Source organism: Labeo rohita, chromosome 2 (genome assembly GCF_022985175.1).
Source record: "Labeo rohita strain BAU-BD-2019 chromosome 2, IGBB_LRoh.1.0, whole genome shotgun sequence".
In the NCBI taxonomy this organism is placed as follows: Eukaryota; Metazoa; Chordata; class Actinopteri; order Cypriniformes; family Cyprinidae; genus Labeo; species Labeo rohita.
This window is the reverse complement of record NC_066870.1, coordinates 30975287-30995875: the sequence shown is the minus strand read 5'-3', so window position 1 is coordinate 30995875 and position 20589 is coordinate 30975287. Positions and strand designations below refer to the sequence as shown.

Below are 20589 nucleotides of genomic sequence, written 5' to 3'. Positions count from 1 at the left end.
TCCCCTTTATTCATAGTGCAAACCAAAGCACCCCAGCATGCATCAGCAGGAGGTGAAGACATAATCTATTAATCTAATAACGTCTTGAGTTGCTCCTCTCGTTCTGTTAGATAAACCCTCTCTGGGTTACAAACAAACAAAAGTTTTCTTCTGAGTTTCATATATATAAATAAACACACTGTTATCATTTATAGACCACACACACTTCACGACTAAACGATAATCCACTCATTTACTACTGACCAACCCTAGAAAGCTCCTCGCCTTATGAAGAGTAATCCTGCATGTGTGTGTGTCCTCTGTGCTAAGAATGATGGGACATCGATTACGCTGTGCAATCCTCCTTAGAGTGACCCTTGAAGCTAACCAGCACTCAGAGAACAAGAAAGTGACCTTTGAACTTAACCAGTACTTGAGTATGCAAGTTTGCTCTGAACATGAGCACAAGTACTGTCACTTCTAGGTCAGGTTAAAATGAGAGAGAGAACGTACTGAAAATATAGCCCAGGGTGCACCACGTAAAAAAAAAAAAAAATTGGGCAAGATGTACAAATACTTGATGACATCATAAAACACACCCTTTTGCCATGCAAGTACAGCTCATATCTAATTCAATGGGAAAATACAGAATCTCAAAAACTAGTTGCTAGACTTACATTTCAATAATACAATCAAATTAGCAATGGTATGGTATAAATGTTGCTACTTATCCTCAAATAACACTTAAAAAACAAATACTTTTAATCAGTATGCATAAACTAATCAAAAAAGACAGGAAAATTTTTTTTTTGAATAATTAACTTTGTAAGAAGGAAAAAAAATTTATTTTATATATATATATATATATATATATATATATATATATATATATATATATATATATATGTATGTGTGTATATATATATATATATATAAATATAAAATTTTAAAAAAAATAATAATAATTTTTTATTAAAAAACTTAATTAAAAATACTCAACTCCAGATTTTCAAATAGTTGTCTCTTGGCCTATTGTCCTATCCTAACAAACCATACATCAATAGAAAGCTTGTTTATTCAGCTTTCAGATAATGTATAATTTAAAAAAAATACCCTTATGACTGGTTTTGTGGTCCAGGGTCACATATTAAGCAGCTTAACTGTTTTCATCATTAATAAAAAAAAAAAAAAAAAAAAAAAAAAAAAAAAACATGTTTCTTGTTTAACAAATCAGCATAATAGAATTATTTCTGAAAAATCAAGTGACAGTGAAGACTGGAGTAATGTCTGCTGAAAATTCAGCTTTACCATTACAATAAATAAACAAATTACATTTTAACTGTTATTTTAAAATATATTTTTAAAAAATATTTCACAATATTACTGTTTTAAGTATGTATTAAAAAAAAACGTCAGACCAATAAAAACCTGTGCACCAAGACTCTTTGAAACTGCATAGAGCCAGTCAATCAAGTTCTTGCCATTTTTTCTGCAATGCATCAGCTGAGATCAAATCTGTGTCTGACACTGCAAAAATCCCATCTCAAAACTGATAAAACACCAGTTATCAGAAACTCAGCATGCAAATCAACCACTGACTCCACTCATCTGTGTCACAATGTTTCAGTACACAAAATCATCCCTGTGCAGAGATACACAATTCCTAAGGCAGGTTAAACCTTGAGCTCACAGCAGCCTTCTAAAAGGAGAATACGAATTAGCATTAGAATGCTGTCTATTTGTACACTCATGTCAGGGGACAATTACTTTAAACCAAACTTTCACAACAAGGTTAAACAAAGCTGCTGCAGCAGTGACAATGATCCGTGCTTACAGTGAAGTGTATTACCAGTAGCTAGCGTACAGTATTAGCATTACAGTATTATGTAAGCTACAAAGCAATAGGCCCATGGAGCAGTAAAACACTGAGAGTCGGTCGACAGAGCAAACAGATTAAAACAGTTTATGCGTTTCATCTGCATCAGGGCAGAGGAATCAGAAATCAGACCGTTTTTTACAATCACATCATTATAGTTGCGTAAAAAAGCAAGGACAAAACACAAGCGAGTACCAAAGCTTGGAAAAGCTGTGCGTTTTAGCTTATTTGTGCAGAGATTTTTATGTTGAGTGCATGCTTTCTTAAATTGTGTGTATTTTTGATGCTGTGTGTGTGGGTTTCTCAGGCCAGCTGTCCACTGAACTGTTATGTAGCAGAGCTTATGTAATACAGCAATGCACATCCTGGTCACATCAGCATGTCACAGGAACTCAAGACAATAATACAAGTACACCATGTTCCAGCACTGTGATCGTTTGTGTTGCACATGCAAGCTTAACTGTATTTGCATGACTATGTAGAAGTCCATCATAAACATAAGTTGTCTGTGTGCTAATAATTAAAGGGATAGTTCACCAAACATGACAACTCTACAACTTTCTTCTTCAGTGGAACACAAAAGAAGAGATTTTGAAATACAATCTGACACTGGACTCTATATACTTTCACTGTTTGGAAAGAAAATACACATTTTTCAAAATATCCTCCTCATTAGAATCAAAGTCATACAGGTCCAAAAACACACAAGGGTGAGTAAACAACAACAGAATCATGATGTTTGGGTAGACTATCCCTTTAAATCTATGCGTAAGGAAGAAAAGAAAGAAGCATAGTTGTGGCAAATGCAGAAATTGTGTGTGTAAGTGTATTTGTACACTACCATGCATGGTGTAAATGGAGACATGTGTGCGTGTCCTATTCTTACCGGCTCCTCTGGGTACATGGTGTCTCCGCAGTGCTGCTCAGTGCAGAATATCCTATAACGGGAGATGCAGCAGCAAGCAACTCTGAACTGCGCTGGATGCAGGATGCTAGAGCCAGTGCAAAGCACTAATACATGCACACAAACACAGAGCAACTCTCTCTGCACCCCCTCCCATCTAACACTGTCATGTCATGCTGAACATCCCGATCCGAACTCTCTCCTGCTCTCCCTCTGTTCTCAGAGAGATTAAGCAAATCTTCATATGAACGTAAAGACAATCCTTCTGTTCACACACACAGATGATGGAAGGAACTACAAACTAAGAGTTTTCAGTCTCTCTCTCTCTCTCAGGAGGGTGAGATGTACTAGTATGTCCTCCACGTTCCTGCAGGTGACCTTTGGTCACAAACATTAACAGACACATTTGCACAAACAGAACACGCCTTGCTCAGTTTCAAAGAATCTTTACCTATGGCACACTGAAGTCAAATGAAATGGTGATGCCAAGACCCTTATTTTGGTTTGAGGACTTTTGATGTTTACAGGCAGCCAATCATGAGGGGATGGAAACAGGTTGGCATTTAGACAATATTTACAGTGTGACTTAAAATGTGAAATTTGAATTGGTTGAGAGATTTTGCTATACCATTTATACCACAGAAGATATATTTAATCATCTATCACCTATGATTTTTACATTACATTTACAAAAAAAAAAAAAAAACAGGTAAGAACAGAGGGGGACAAATCCCAAACAAGTTAAGATGAGGTACAATACCAGTTAAATGGTTTTGGACAATATGATTTTTAATGTTTATTTTTTTTTTAAAGTCTCTCCTGCTCACCGAGGCTGCAATTATTTAATCCAAAATGCAGCAAAAGCAGTAATATTGTGAAATATTTTCGCCATTTAAAATAACTGCTTTCTATTTGAACATATTTTAAAATGTAATTTATTCCTGTGATCAAAGCTAAATTTTTAGAATCATTACTCCAGTCTTTAGTGTTGCATGATCCTTCAGAAATCATTCTAATATGCTGATTTGCTGTTCAAGAAACATTTTTATTATTTTTACCATCAATATTTAAAACAGTTGAGTACATTTTTTTTAGGATTCTTTGATGAATAGAAAGATCCAAAGATCAGCATTTATCTGAAATAAAAATCTTTTGTAACATTATGCACTATACAAAACATTTATAATGCTACAAAACATTCCTATATTAGATTCTATTTAGCAAAGAAACCTGAAAATATTCTACTGAAATAAATTAGATTTTAAAATACACTCAAATAGAAAGTACTTATTTAAAATAGCACAAATATTTCAAAATTTTACATTTTTTGCTGTACTTTGGATCAAATAAATGCAGGCTTGGCGAGCAGAGAAGACTTTCAAAAACATTAAAAATCTTACTGTTATAAATAAATAACTTTTGACTGGTAGTGTACATACGCAGCAAACCTACACCACTGTTTAAAGGTTTGGGATTGGTAACATTTTAATGTTTTTCAAATACATCTCTTATGCTCACTAGGGCTGCACTTAATTAATAAAAAATGCAATAAGTCATATTGTGAAATAGTTTTACCATTTAAAACAACTCCTTGCTTTTTAAATATATTTTTAAAAGTAATTTATTCCTGTGATGCGAAGCTAAATTTTCAGCATCATTACTCCAGTATTCAGTGTCAATGATTCTTCAGAAATTATTCTAATATGCTGATTTGCTGCTTAAGAAACATTTATTATTATCAATGCTGAAAACAGTTTTGCTGCTTAATATTTTTTTGGAAAACCTTGAGATATTTTTTTTCGGGATTCTCTGATGAATATAATGTTTGAAAGTGCAGCATTTATTAGAAATGTCTTTACTGTCACTTTTTAATCATTTGAACACACCCTTGTCGATTAAAAGTTTTTTGAACGATAGTGTATCTGTGTGAGTGAGCATTCAAAACAAAGCATTCACGCCATCCTACACATGCCATGATGACACAACAGCAAATATTTGCTGTTTAGCAGAAATGCTGTGATGACACAGCAGAAGAAAACAACAGAAAAACACTGGGAGGAGATGACGAAAATAAGAGCTTCAGGGAAAGGAGGGAGTGTGACTGTGAGAGAGAGAAAGAAAGAGAGAAGGAAACGAGAGTGAATGACAAAAAAAAAAAAAAAAAAAAACAGATGGGTAACTATAGCGAAACAAGAGTCCAAAACAGTGCCATACATAAATGCATGGTGTTTGTATTTCAAACAGATCTTAAGTGTGTCAAATTTTCTTAAATCTCTTTTAAAGCACCAGAAAATTTGTCAATTAACCTCATCTAAATTTGTATGATTTTTTTAGGTCAAAACACATTCTTTTCACTCAGTTTATCATTCACTGACTACTATAAATATGCCATTCATGGATTTTATTTCTCCTAAGAGTGTAAACACTGAGCCTCCCAGGCAACATTAAAACATTTAGAGTGGCCTACTAAGATCCATCAATCACTTTTCAGATCAACCAATAGCGAGAGATTGGGGCGTGTCTACTGTAGCAGGCTGAGCCAGACAGTGTTTAGCCAGCGTGGCAACATAGCTAATGCAATACATGGGAAAATAAATGTCGATTTGGTTGCAGAAATGCAAGCAAAAATCTAAAGACTACACAGAGTCAGACACGTGATGGAAGAATTTGATAGAGTATTTGGCTTTTAATTGAGACACTGAACTTGCAGAGCTTTCTCTCAATGGTTAAGTTAAAGGGAACCCCAGGTATTAAGACATGTATGGCTTAATATAACACAACTGATGTCTCTTACCAAAATATGTAGCAGTAAACTCATGAAATATCTACGTTAAAAAAAAACTTGTTTTTCACACAGAGAAACTCTTTCTTATATAATGGACTGATATGGTCCCCCGATTTTGAACTTCCAAAATGCAGTTTAAATATGGCTTCAAACGATCCCAGCCAAGAAAGAAAGGTCTTATCTAGCAAAACAATCGGTTATTTTCATTAAAAAAAAATACAATTTATATACTTTTTAATGCCAAACGCTCGTTACTCTGCCTGGACTGTTTCTGTTCCAGTTCATGACAGTTAGGGAATGTCAAAAAACTCCCATCTCATGTTCTCCCACAACTTCAAAATCGTCCTATATCGCTGTTTTACCTTTTTTGTTAAGGTTGTTTGATCTTCTTTGCATGTTCACTTTGCAAAGCCTGGGTCGGAACTTCTGCAGCGACGTAGGATGATTTTTGAAGTTGAGGGAGAAAATACGATTTAAGTTTTTCGACATACCCTAAGTGTCTTGAGTAAGAATACACAGAGTTCAGGGAGAGAAAGGCAAGACGAGCATTTGAGATGAAAAATATTTAAATTGTATCTTTTTTTATGAAAATAACCGATTGTTTTGCTAGATAAGACTCGACTGGGATTGTTTACAACCTCATTTGGGATCGTTTGAAGCCACATTTAAACTGCCTTTTGGAAGTTCAAAATCGGGGCACCATACCAGTCCATTATATGGAGAACAATGCAGAATTGTTTTCCTCAAAAAACAATTTCTTTACGACTGACGAAAGAAAGACATGAACATCTTGGATGACAAGAAGGCGAGTACATTATATGTCAATCTTTGTTTTGAAAGTGGACTTCTCCTTTAATATCATGGGTCCCCTTTAAAGTCAAGTTTTGCCGCACGTTAGTACTTTACTGTCAGGCCCCAGATAAAATAGCAAGATGTCGTGAGGCGCGAAAGGGCGTGTTGACCGTAACACAAGTTGCACACAAGCTTTATGTTTGTAATTCTGCTAGGTGACACTTCAGAAACTGAATAATTTCACTTTTAATGAGTGGGTATAAAAGTGATTCTCACCTGTAGGTTATCAGTTGAACCGCTGCTGAGATCATCCCCGGATTCTGAATCATTTCGGTTTTTATCCGAGCAGCCTCCTTCTCCAGCAAACTCTTCATGAATCTCTTCTTTGCAAGTTGGGGACTCGGCTCTGGAACGTGGAAGTGTGCAAGGTGAAGTGTTCGTTTGTGTGGGGGGGAGGAGTGCAGTCGGGCTGCCCGGGCTGCCTCTGTCATCCCTGGGTGGCAGTAAAGCAGGGCCGCAGGGTGAGGGACATGGGCTCTTTTTGTTGTCATCTTGCTGCGGAATGTCCAGGCCAGACGGTCGAATGGGTCCGGTCCCCCCTCGGCCTGCTGCACTGAGGGGTTTAGGAGGGGGCATGAGAGCCCGTCGCACCTCCCGCACATACTGTGCTGGGACGTAGAAGGGTTTAGTGGCCTCGTCTTTGCGCACCTGCCACCAGTCTTCATTGGTCTTCTTCACAAGCAGGTATTTTTCCCCCTGTTTAATGGTGATTATACGGTCTTTGGATTTGTACTCATAGTCGTATTCCACCTCTATGAACGTCTGACCCGGAGCCACCGAGCGGTCCGCCATCCCTGTCAGAGGTCAAAGGTCAATAGCATGAGGACAGGAGCATAGTGAGGTGTGTTGGGTTGATATGGAATCAGCTAAAGGAGAAAGAGAGACGGAAGACAATTTAGCAAAAATGCATTGACGACTGATGTCTGTATCAGTGTGTGAAATTTGGTTTCCTGTTTGAGATAATAAAAAATAAAATGTATACTGTCACTTCCTGTAATGTGATGTCATTAAAGAACTGGTTATGTTAAATTAATTGATAATACAATAGACTTACAGAATGGAAAACAAAACTAAGAAATAAACAAATAAATAAAAAAATAAAAATATAATTACCAAATAAAACACAAAAAAATTGACAAAAAATTCTGGCCAATAACACAGAAAAGCTAATAATCAAATGATGTAAACAAACAAACAAACAATTAGACTTCAATATTTTGGCCCATACATTGGGGGCCATTTACATATGGGCCATTCTACAGAACTGGTTCAAAGTAAGAGTTGGAAACATCTTTAAAGAAAATGTGTATTTTTTTAAAAAAAATAAAAAATAAAATTAATTGTATGCATGCAAATTGTATAATATTCAAGGCACACATTTCTAGCAATTGTGTAGTTAATTTTCATTTCATATTGTATTTACAGAAAGATTTGGAATATTTGTCCAAAAAAAATTGCATAACTATACTAAAATTTTGTTTATTTTCCCCAAATATGGGGATTATGTGTTCCCATAATAATGATGACATGGTAGTGACAATTTTATGGAATAACACCCAAAAGACGTCACTACCGAAAGTAGTGACTTTCAGTAGTGACTGTTTCAACAGTGACAATACTTTTGAACCAAGCTCAAAGATGCTAATCAGTACATGGTTATTAGTTAATGAATTTAGGGGTGCAGTAAAAATCAGCAAATTGTGTCTCAGCCAATTAACTAAAACACACTATTTCGGTAGTGACAAGAAAATGCGGGACACTTTTTCTTTTTTTTTACATAAAATAAAATGAATTATTTTTCGAACTTTTTAAAAGAATCAAAAAGATACTTTTAAAAACAACAATGGAAAAAAACCCCTACAATTATTTCAATATAATTTTAAAATTTAAAATGATATCAATTTAAAATAAGTTAAAATTTAGATGTTAGGGTTCGGCACAGCCACCTCCCAACTGAATGCACCCAATAAATGATGACTTTAAATATATTAAGCTTACTATTATTTTAAATATTATTGTTTGTTTCGATAGATAATAGAAGGATCTTAGTAAATATCTAAGATTTGATTACTTGAAACGCTTTTTAAATGTGTTTATTGGTACAGCAGTTTGCACCAAATCTTTAGAATGGCCCACATATGTCTTTCACCTAAACAACTACTTTAATGACTGCTTTTCTATATAAACATGCATCTTCTCATCTAGCAACATTGTAACACACAATATTATGTGTAAGCTGCACAAATAAAAACATGCAGCAAAAAACTCCTTCCTGGTAGCTCAAAATATTCACCCCTATGGAGAAACCAGGATTTTGAAACAAAGAGGAATTTGCTTCAGGGTATATGAACTTCAGCACACAGCAAAGACCAGCACTTAGATGTCTTTGACTTGAGCAACTCATCCTGACTGAGACACAACTATGAGGTCACAAAAAATATACAAAGCAAATTCAGTGGCATTTTTAGTGATTTTCTACAGGACACCTTTAAACACACATCCAAACACATTCAGCTATGCTAAACATGACAATATTGCACAAAACATCTGTCAAAAGTACTGTTCATATCTGCAAGGCCAAAAGTTTTTAATGTAGGCACTTAAGCATGACATTACTGAATACCATATTAATGTATAATTTAACTCTCCAACTCTCCAACTGACTTTACATATGATTTTACTTCAGCACCAGAGACATTTTGTGTCATATACTAAAGGAAATGCTCATTGGCAATAGCCAACTTTAAAATATATCTAATTTTTTGTCTAGAAAACAATGATAAAAGTCTATTGGTAAAATGTGCTAAACTTTCTGTGGACATGTGAAGGTGCAGGTGTCTTTCCGTCCACATAACTAAAGCACAACATCAAAAGAAATCTCTGATACCCCATGCAGGCATGCTGCTTAACCAGAGACAGCTGAACTCAGCAACTAAACACTGGCTTACTAAACACAAGCCTGATCCAATGAGGGATGACATCAGAAACAGTAAATCCTGTGGTGAAGTGTCTGAGAAAAGGATTTTGGGATACAAAGAGATAGACAACAAAAAAGAAAGAAAAAATAAAACGTTCCTTCATCTTTTAAACAATCAATTTCCATGACATTTTTTAAGACTTTCAAGTAATTTATGGTTACTGTATAAGGATTTTTAAAGGGGTGATCGGATGTCCATTTTCCACAAGTTGATATGATTCTTTAGGATCTTAATAAAAATAAAAATTAAAAATTCTCAATGGTAGTGTAAAACAACACCCTTTTTACCTCATCAAAATGAGCTCTGAAAAATCATCCTATTCTGATGGATTGTCCCTTTAAATACAAATGAGCTCTGCTCGCTTCGCCCCTCTCTTCTGTTTGTGGAGTGACGAGCCTGTTTACTTTAGCCGCATTTAGCACGTTTAACCGCAAAACTTGCTAACTAGCACATTATTAGGAAAGGTGATTGCAGAGATTCATAAAAAAACCCTTATACTCACTTCTGCTGTAGGTGAAGCTTGATCACAAATGATTTGTCAATTGCGATATTCTTGTCTAACTTACATCCCTGCTCCAGCATCGAAACAATGGAGGTCAGACTGTTACAGCTAATTTAAGGCAGGTCTGAGGTAAGATGCTTATGTCAATCAACTACCCTACAATGATAAAAATCTGTGCAGTGGTTTTTAATTAATCTGTAAAAATAATATCCCCTTTTTCAAATCGAGCCACTCTCAGATGCCCGTCGGTGTGGCGTCACACTGACAGAGGCCGCTCCCACGATAGTTGATTGACATGAGCGTCTTACCTCAGACCAGCTGTCACAGTCCAACCTCCATTGTTTCGATGCCAGAGCAGGGCTGTAAGTTAGACAAGAATATCTCCAACTGAGCAATTGAGGTGTTGTGTTGCTGAATGTAATAATGGACATAGTGGTCGTCATTTACTCCCGACATCTGAGCCACTGAAGATGCAGTGGATTACGTTTGTTTGTGAATGGAATGCGCCTCCCGATCTACATATATCCGTCTATGTTCGCGTGAATCATACGTGATCTAGCTTCACTTACAGCAGAAGTGAGTATAAGGGTTTTTTTTTTTTAATCTTTGAATCTTTGCAATCGCCTTTCCTAATAATGTGCTAGTTAGCAAGTTTAGCAGGTAAACACAGCTAAAGTAAACAGGCTCGTCAATCCACATCGAGAAGAGAGAGGCGGGGCAGGCAGAGCTCATTTGCATTTAAAGGAGCAATCCCCTCAGAAAGGGTTGATTTTTGCAGAGCTCATTTTGACAAGGTAAAAAGGGTGTTGTTTTACACAACCATTGAGAATTTTTAACCAAAGTATATTATAGACTTTTCATTAAGACCCTAAAGAATCATATCAGCTTGTGGAAAATGGGCATCTGATGACCCCTTTAAACAGAATTTTATAAGAAAACAATTTTTAAATACGTTTTGTTAATTTCTACATGACTTTTCCTAGTTTCCCATGACCTTGGGAAAGCTGGAGAAAGATCAAAGCTTTCTTTGATGTTTCTGGACTAGAATACTAACCAAATTTTATTCACAAGGTATTTTTATTCGTCATGGGAAAACTTTTAATGAATGGCAGGAATGTCAGTGAGAACAAAGCCAGTGTTTCATTTAATTGAATAAATAAATATTGCACAAAAAGCCTAACAAGATAATGTAAGAGCAAAGAATGTGACAGAAGCTACACCCACACACACATAGAGAGAGAGAGAGAAACCTCATATCTCCAACACAATCACTCACATAGACATACTGCCCTCCTTGTCAACATGACAGTTTAAAGTGCTGTCATTTAGTTTTTAATCCAGGATTTAGACTTTGTAAGGCCATTTAAATTGATTACATCAAAAGCTTTTGATCAGTAATATTTTTAATGTTTTTTATATAAGTCTCTTCTGCTCATATATTTTAAAATGTAATTTATTCCTGTGATTTCAAAGCTGAATTTTTAGCATCATTACTCCAGTCACATTATCATTCAGAAATAAATATATAAACTGACTCCAAGCTTTTGAATGGTATATAGTGTATGTTACAAAATCTTTATTTCAGATAAAAACTGATCTTTCTATTCATCAAAGGATCCTGAAAATGTACTCAAATGTTGATGATAATAATAATTTTAAAAAATGTTTATTGAACAAAAATCAGCATATTAGAATGACTACCAGAAACTGGTAGTATATAAACTGACGTTACCGTTTCACAATTTGCTATTGACATTCAGCATTTCCCCACATATGACATAAAATTTGTAATTTCCTTGTCATTTTATCTCCGCGTATGATACAAATGTGTATCAGTATGTCATAAACACATTTCAAACAATGACACATCAATGTCAAATGTCACGAAATTAGCTTTCCGGGTCAAACATATTCTAATAAACTGACGATGCAAAATCCAAAATAAATATATTACCAAGAAAACAGCAAAAATAGCATGACGCTAAAGGGAAGATTTTAAATAATCTGAGGTGAAATTTCTTTCCTCAGGTAAGGGTCGCGCTTTAAAACTCACCTGTGTGACAGGTAAACCTATCAAATTAAACTTTCAAATGTAGTTATTTTCTCAGGAAATTCAGTTTTTACGTTAAAGTCTGTAGCAAGGTTTTCTTCCGCTGGGAAGAGGTAAGTTAGACCTAAGGAAACAGGTTCGCTCTCATTCCTACCTGCTAACCAGCTAACACGTTTACAAAATCTGTAAAACCCGATTAAACACCTATAATTGTATGTATTTCCACAGGTTACCAACAGTTGAACGTACCTGACGAGATATTCCAGGTGTTTCTTGGGTTAGGACAAAAGAAACATGATGAATTTGACGTTCACTGGTTTTGCGGGGCAGTTGAGCGTCTTAGTTCCTTGTTCCTGAGCCGCGGCGCGAGCGAACTCCTCCGGCACGCTCGCGCCCACTTTCCCCACGAGCGCACTCCCGCCGCTCCTGACGGGCCGGTGCCTGTAAACTTCACTTGGATTGTGAGCCGTATGACGGTAAAATGACGCCACCGCGCGGCTATAGTTGAACAACTTCAAAGAATTATCATAAGGAATCTGGGAATTTAAAAATAAGTCCTCTACAAAATAATTTGAATCGGTGATTTAATCGGATTCGATGCCAAATTATCAAAACAAGTCTATTTTTAAAAAAGACAGTACAAGAACAATTTTCAGGGAAAAAATGAAAACATTATAGGTTCTAAATTGTAAAACAATAGATATATTGTTCCAAATTTAGATAGAAGGTATTTGGACACTGTCTGGTTGTCAGACGTTGGTAGTTAATGTTATAGATAATGGAATACACTATACCTATTATTCTGCTAAGGCATCTGTGTGATCTTGAGGGAAAATGACTTCATACATTCACACACACACACTTTTTTTTTAATTGACATTTATTCATCATTTGAAAGCTGAATAAATGCTTTGTTAGGATAGGACAATATTTGGCTGAGATACGACTACTTGTAAATCTGGAATCTGAGGGTGCAAAAAAATCTAAATAATGAGAAAATCACCTTTAAAGTTGTCCAAATGAAGTTTCTGGCAATGCATATTACTAATCAAAAATTAGGTTTTCATGTATTTGCGGTAGAAAATTTATAAAATATCTTAATGGAACATTTTTTTGGCATAAAAGAAAAATCGATAATTTTGACCCATACAGTGTATTTTTGGCTGTTGCTACAAATATACCTGTGCTACTTAAGACTAGTTTTGTGGTCCAGGATCACATATCATAATGTAGGCTACTATACAAAGAGCAAAAGATAAATTAAGACAGAAAACAATGCAATAAAACAATACAAACATCCCTTCATTGGTGTTTGTGAGTAATCTTAATTTTATGCAGTAATATATATTTGTAATTAATAGTTAAAACTTTTATAATCAGAGAACTCCACAGAGAATCTGTATTATAATCAGTACATTAACTGAGCTTCTTCTTCAAAGACTGCTTACAAATAATCTGAAAGAGCAAAGGTTGCTCTTAAATTTCTTCCTGTTTGAACTTTATACCATCCAGCACGTCTAATTTACTGTCATAAAATACTAATGTATTTACTTCCTGTTCAGTCTGGCAGTGATGTTTTGTCATATACGTTTCATTGTGCTTCACTGTTTCTATTGAAGAACTGCTGTCTCTGTTTTTTGTAAAATGGCAGAATCCAGAATTTCAGTGGGTCAGGATCAGTTCAGCTGTTCAGTTTGTCTGGATTTACTGAAGGTAACCCTCACCTGTGGACACAGTTACTGTATGAGCTGTATTACAGACTGCTGGGATCAGGATGATCAGAAGGGAGTCTACAGCTGCCCTCAGTGCAGACAGACCTTCACTCCAAGACCTGTTTTAGGTAAAAACACCATGCTGGCTGAAGTGCTGGAGAAACTCAAGAAGACCAAACTACAAGCTGCTTGTCCTGATCACTGTTACGCTGCATCTGCAGATGTGGAGTGTGACGTCTGCACTGGGGAGATAAACAAAGCCATCAAGTCCTGTCTGGTGTGTCTGAACTCCTACTGTCAAAATCATCTCGAACAACATGACACTTTCTTCAAAGGTAAAAGACACAATCTAATGGACGCCACTGGACAACTGCAGGAGATGATCTGCCCTCAACATGAGAAACTACTAGAGGTCTTCTGTTGTAGTGAACAGAAATGTGTTTGTTTGCTGTGTATGGTGGATGAACACAAAAACCACAATATTGTATCAGCTGCAGCAGAGAGAACTAAGAAACAGGTAGGTAAACTGATATTTATCCCATATCTAATTATTTATTTTTAGCACACAGTATTTTTCATGATTCAGATTCATGATTATATTTTATTCCCACAGAAACAATTGAGTGAGATGCAAAGAAAAAACCAGCAGAGAATCCAGGAGAGACAGAAGGAGCTTGATGAGCTGAGAGATGCTGTAGAGTCTCACAAGGTGAGTTTTGAGCAGAAGAACAACCGTTTTCTGCTAAAGTGCTGTTTCAGACTCAGTTAGGACTCTCCTCCAGTCAGTCAGTGAGGAGCCAGTGCTGGAGCTCTTTCAGTCCCACTGAAGTCCACTGTGGGGAACAGGCTGTGTGAGGTAGCAGTAAGATCTGAGTGAATAGACTGATTCTAATGCTTCTCTCTGTGTGTCCTAACAGCGCTCTGCACAGGCAGCAGTGGAGGACAGTGAGAGGATCTTTACTGAGCTGATCCGCTCCATTGAGAGAAGCCGCTCTGAGGTGACACAGCTGATCAGAGATCAGGAAAAAGCTGCAGTGAGTCGAGCTGAAGAACAACTGGAGCGACTGGAGCAGGAGATTGAAGATCTGAGGAGGAGAGATGCTGAGCTGGAGCAGCTTTCATATGCAGACAATCACATCCATTTTCTTCGGGTAACAGAGATTTGACTAACAGGACAGTGGTCTTTAGGAAGGGAAGAGATTCTTTAGGAACAGTGATTGTGTTTCTGTCAAATGTTTCTGTGTCCTTATCTGGAATTTCTTTTGTGTCTTTGTGTCTGTGTAGAGTTTCCAGTCTCTCTCTGTTCCTCCTAAATCTACAAACACACCCAGAATCACTGTCAGTTCTTGTCTCTCTTTTGATGATGTTGGTAAATCTGTTTTTCATCTGAGAGAGAAATTGGATCATTTCTGCAGAGAAGAGATAGAAAAGATATCTGGTAAACGTAAGTACTGGATCATTCTTGCACTCTCCGAATTAAGTGATGCATAATGAAAATATAATGTAAATATGCAAAGAGAACAAAAATTAATATAGAATAGATTTTCATATATGTAAATTACAGTATGTACAATTATGGTCTCTGTACTTGAATTTATTATTCCATAGTAACATGCATTGAGATCTTTTCGATTTCTGAGCCCAAGACCAGAGAGGAATTTCTACAATGTAAGTCACTACACAAACATGCCCACACATGCATTTTTTTACACTTAATGTAAAACTACAAGATTTATCCTCTGATAATCAGAATGACACTAACATGCAGTCAAAACTTTTTTAATACCCAAATTGATATTAATATTCAAATTCGTATTTCCTTATGCAGATTATGTGTTTTTTCCTTCAGATTCCCATCAGTTCACTCTGGATATAAATACAGTAAATAAAAATGTTTCTCTGTCTGATGGGAACAGGGTGATTGAATACACTCAGACAGTCCAGTCATATCCTGATCATCCAGACAGATTTGACTACTGGTCACAGGTGTTGTGTAGAGAGATTGTGTGTGGACGCTGTTACTGGGAAGTTGAGTGGAATAGTGAGGTGGAAATATCAGTGTCATATAAGAGCATCAGCAGAAAGGGACAGGAAAATGAGTGCCAGTTTGGTTGTAATGATCAGTCCTGGAGTTTGTACTGCTTTGACACCAGCTGCTCATTCTGGCACAGTAACAAACAGACTAAACTCCCTGAGGTTTCCAGCTCCTCTAGAATAGGAGTGTATGTGGATCACGGTGCAGGAACTCTGTCCTTCTACAGCGTCTCTGACACAATGACCCTCATTCACAGAGTCCAGACCACATTCACTCAGCCTCTCTATCCTGGGTTTGGAGTGTGTTTTACATTTGGACCACACATTTCAAAAGTAAAACTGTAAGAATTTAACTGTATTGATGGTACAGAGACTCATGTTTGAGGTCAATGGTAAATCAGTTTCACTTTTTTTTTATTACGAGATCAGTAAATCAATATACTATCTGAACTCCTGTCAGTGAAATAACATGACATTTTTATAAGTGTGGAAATCATAGATTAATCAGTTTAATGTTTAAAAAGATACACTTGAATAAAAAGATAAATGTTATGTTAGTTAACATTAGGACACCAACAGTAGAAATAGTACTTGTAATGTGGTTTAATTTACTTACTTGTATCTAAATAAAACAAATAAATGCATAAGAGGCATTTGGCTGTGTTTCCATCAGTCATATTCAATGAGTGTATTTAGATGTTCCTCTTTCTCTTAAAATATTAAACATTTATTAAACAACAGTGGGTTCAACAGTAACAGTTTAGAGAGTCATTTACGTGAATGAAGAGACAAATAGCATCTCTCTGTCCCTCCTGAATCTACAGACTCACCCAGCATCACTGTTAGTTCTCACCTCTCTTTTGATGATGTTGGTAAATCTGTGTCTGATCTGAGAGAGTAACTGGAGCATTTATGCAGATAAGAGATAGGAGAAGATATCTGTTAAACATAAGTATTGGATCATTCATGTGCTCTCAGAATTAAGCGATGCGTCATAAAATGTAATTTGGATATTTAAAAATTACAGAAATGAACATGGATGGAATAGATTTACATAATATAATGTCTCTATTCTTGGATTTTTTTATTACATAGTAACATGCATTGAGATCTTTCTCACTCTTCAGACCAGGCAATGTAAATCACTATACAAACACATGTTCAGACACAATAATAAATTGTGTGTCCAGTATGTTTAATTTGAATACTTAAATTCATATTTAATAATGCAGATTATGTGCTTACTTCCTTTAGATTCTCATCACTCTGGATATACATACAGAAAATAGAACAACAGATCATTCAGACTATTGAATATTGGGGGCAGATGTTGTGTAGAGAGAGTGTGTGTGGATGCTATTAAAGGTTCAGTGAAGTGGTGAAGTGGGTAAATCAGTGTCATATAAGAGCATCTGTAGGACAGAAGTGGGAAATGAGGGTTAATTTGGATATAATGATCTGTCCTGATGTTTGTTCTGCTCTGAATCCAGTTGCTCAGCCGGCATAATCTAAAAGAGACTGATCTCCCTGTAGTCTCCAGCTCCTCTGAAACTGAGTTTTCACAGACTTCCAGAGTCACATATCATAGGTCGGCTCTTCTCAGATGTCTGTAGCTGAGGGACTTTAACAAGACACCAAACTGTGGTGTACTTCTTGCACATTGCATTTGGCTTTGTCAAATATGATATGGATGTTGTGAAAAATATAGGAGAACTGGACACTGAAGATGGCAAACCAACTAAAAAACTATTATAGACTATAAACTTTTCTGTGTGTTTGGTATACATGGTTCATCATGTCTGAAATTCTGTTCCCTGAACTGTAAATGCACACTGAAAAACAGTAAGTGTATTTAAAAAAATTACTCATAAACAGCTTGTAAATTTCATTAATAATTACAAAGAAATGGCAGGTAACAAGCTGAATTAAATATGTGTTTTTTAAAGTAGAATGAAATAACTATTTACATGCTGATGTTTGTAAGAAAGGAGAGTTAAGATATAAAATCAGTGGCTCGTTAGGTAATGTTTTCTCATTAAAACTGTACCATTTTCCATTCATTTTATGCAAATATATGGCAATACTAGGAAATACCAATATGGCCTTCTGATAACTTTCCCTGACATGCATTTTTAATCTAATCTTACGGTTTTCTCCTGGAAGAGGCAGTCTAAGATTTTCCAGTGATATCGAGGTTGCCATCTTTAATATTTATTATTTTACATTCACACGTTTACAGATGATATTCACTGTTATCGCGTGAAAAAAAGGGCAGCGACATTTATTTGTTCAGTTGCTAGAGTAGCTACTGTAATCTGTTGCATGAGCGATAGCAACTTCTGTTACTTAATATGTTTATCAGTCCCAAACAATGGCTGTGTGAACATAAATGTATTCAGAATTTAACAGATTAAACAAGCAGCCGTAGCCATTAAGAAGCACGCTGTTGTAAAAGGAGATGACCTTGTGCACCAAAGATGGCAGCAAAGCATTGCACTGACACAAAAGGAAAGGAAGGAATGTTTGCATTACAAATTTACAGGTGGATGTGTATCTGATGTTGTTCAAAAGACTGGCTTAAAATGAGTCACTTCTCTTTTCTCTCTGTTAGCCACTCCTACATTTAGTTTAGTGAAAAGTGAAACTTACTCTTACTTCCTGCTTTTTCTTGTTGTGGGAATCTGCTTTCTTTGGGTTTTACTCCTTCCATTTCTAAAGACTACACTGTTTGTCAGCTACTATTTTGTGCGTTAAAATGGCAGAATCCAGTATTTCAGTGGCTCAGGATCAGTTCAGCTGTTCAATCTGTCTGGATTTACTGAAGGATCCAGTGACCCTCAACTGTGGACACAGTTACTGTATGAGATGTATTACAGGCTGCTGGGATCAGGATGATCAGAAGGGATTCTACAGCTGCCCTCAGTGCAGACAGACCTTCACTCCAAGACCTGTTTTAGGTAAAAACACCATGCTGGCTGAAGTGGTGGAGAAACTCAAGAAGACACAACTACAAGCTGCTTGTCCTGATCACTGTTACGCTGCATCTGCAGATGTGGAGTGTGACGTCTGTACTGGGGACAAAAACAAAGCCATCAAGTCCTGTCTGGTGTGTCTGAACTCTTACTGTCAAAATCATCTTGAACAACATGAGATTTTCTTCAAAGGTAAGAGACACAATCTAATATACGCCACTGGACGACTGCAGGAGATGATCTGCCCTAAACATGAGAAACTGCTAGAAATTTTCTGTCGTACTGATCAACAGTGTATATGTTATCCTTGTACAATGGATGAACACAAAAAACACGAGACTGTATTAGCTGCAGCAGAGAGGACTGAGAAACAGGTATGAATTGATATTAGAGCTCCAATAAATTTGAAAATATATCTAAATGATATCTAAAAAGTGGGTTGTATCACTAAGACTTTGATTTGGAAGATTAACAAATAAAAAAAAAAAAAAAAAAAAAAAAAAAAAAAAAAAGGTAAACTCCTAACTCCTGGTATAAACTCCTAAAATATATTTTAAGTGTAAAAGTTATTGGATAACAAGCACATATATTGAACAACACATTTTCTCAACAGAGACAGTTGGAGGAAACCCAGAGAAAATTCCAGGAGAGAATCCAGGAGAGACAGAAGGAGTTTGAGGAGCTGAAAGAGGCTGTAGAGTCTCACAAGGTGAGTTTCAAACAGAAGAAAAACTGCTGGCTGCTGAAAACCTATTTTAGACTCAGTTATGACTCTCCTCCAGTCAGTCAGTGAGGAGCCAGTGCTGTGGGGAACAGGCTGTGTGAGGTAGCAGTAAGATCTGAGTGAATGGACTGATTCTAATGCTTCTCTCTGTGTGTCCTAACAGCGCTCTGCACAGGCAGCAGTGAAGGACAGTGAGAGGATCTTTACTGAGCTGATCCGCTCCATTGAGAGAAGCCGCTCTGAGGTGACACAGCTGATCAGAGATCAGGAAAAGGCTGCAGTGAGTCGAGCTGAAGAACAGATGGAGCGACTGGAGCAGGAGATTGATAATCTGAGGAAAAGAGACGCTGAGCTGGAGCAGCTTTTACATACAGATGATCACATCCATTTCCTCCAGGTAACAGAGATCTGACAAACAGGACAGTATTGTACCGAGATTGTGTTTCTATCAAATGTTTCTGTGTCTTTAGCTGGTGTTTGTCTTGTGTCTTTGTGTCTGTGTAGAGTTTCCAGTCTCTCTCTGTCCCTCCTGAATCTACAGACTCACCCAGCATCACTGTCAGTTCTCGTCTCTCTTTTGATGATGTTGGTAAATCTGTTTTTCATCTGAGAGAGAAACTGGAGCATTTCTGCAGAGAGGAGATAGAAAAGATATCTGGTAAACGTAAGTACTGGATCATTCATGTACTCTCAGAATTAAGCAATGCATCATGAAATGTAATGTAAATATGCAAAGAGAAAAAATTAATATAGAATTACATATATGCTAATTACAGTATGTACAATTATGGTCTCTGTACTGGAATTTATTATTCCATAGTAACATGCATTGAGATCTTTGTGATTTCTGAGCCCAAGACCAAAGAGGAGTTTCTACAATGTAAGTAACTATACAAACATGCCCACACTCACATTTTTTACACTTAATGTAAAACTACAAGATTTACAGTACCCTCTAATAATCAGAATAACACTAACATGCAGTCAAAATTTTTTTAATACCTGAATTGATGTTGATATGATATGTTTAAAACACTAATATCCAGCAGTTGTTGTATATTAATATTTAAATTTGTATTTCCTAATGCAGATTATGTTTATTTCCTTCAGATTCTAATCAGTTCACTCTGGATATAAACACAGTAAATAAAAACATTTGTCTGTCTGAAGGGAACAGAGTGATAACATACACTGACACAGCCCAGCTATATCCCAATCATC

The 20589-nt window shown here is 36.3% G+C and overlaps 2 protein-coding genes and 1 pseudogene across 6 annotated transcripts in view; 2 read left to right on the top strand and 1 right to left on the bottom strand.

Annotated features, from left to right (window-relative positions):
• The window catches only part of arhgap12a (Rho GTPase activating protein 12a), a 28612-nt gene extending 16282 nt beyond the window's left edge, over nt 1–12330 (bottom strand). For all 5 annotated transcript variants that reach the window (XM_051127169.1, XM_051127175.1, XM_051127183.1 and 2 more), the window contains exons 1-2: nt 12176–12330; nt 6613–7262 (exon numbers count right to left, since the gene is read on the bottom strand). In XM_051127169.1, the coding sequence (XP_050983126.1) occupies nt 6613–7188 (576 nt within the window). In that variant the 5' untranslated portion in view covers nt 7189–7262; nt 12176–12330. The remainder of the gene's footprint in view (nt 1–6612; nt 7263–12175) is intronic.
• Nucleotides 12331–13511: 1181 nt separating this feature from the next.
• On the top strand, nt 13512–16017 carry LOC127175902 (tripartite motif-containing protein 16). The gene is made up of 6 exons (XM_051127231.1): nt 13512–14155; nt 14252–14347; nt 14556–14789; nt 14923–15082; nt 15247–15306; nt 15488–16017. Exons 1-6 carry the CDS (start codon nt 13571–13573, stop codon nt 16015–16017), a joined length of 1665 nt encoding a protein of 554 aa, XP_050983188.1. The 5' UTR covers nt 13512–13570.
• A 2373-nt stretch (nt 16018–18390) lies between these two features.
• Nucleotides 18391–20589, top strand: part of LOC127175936 (tripartite motif-containing protein 16-like) — a 424611-nt pseudogene continuing 422412 nt past the window's right edge.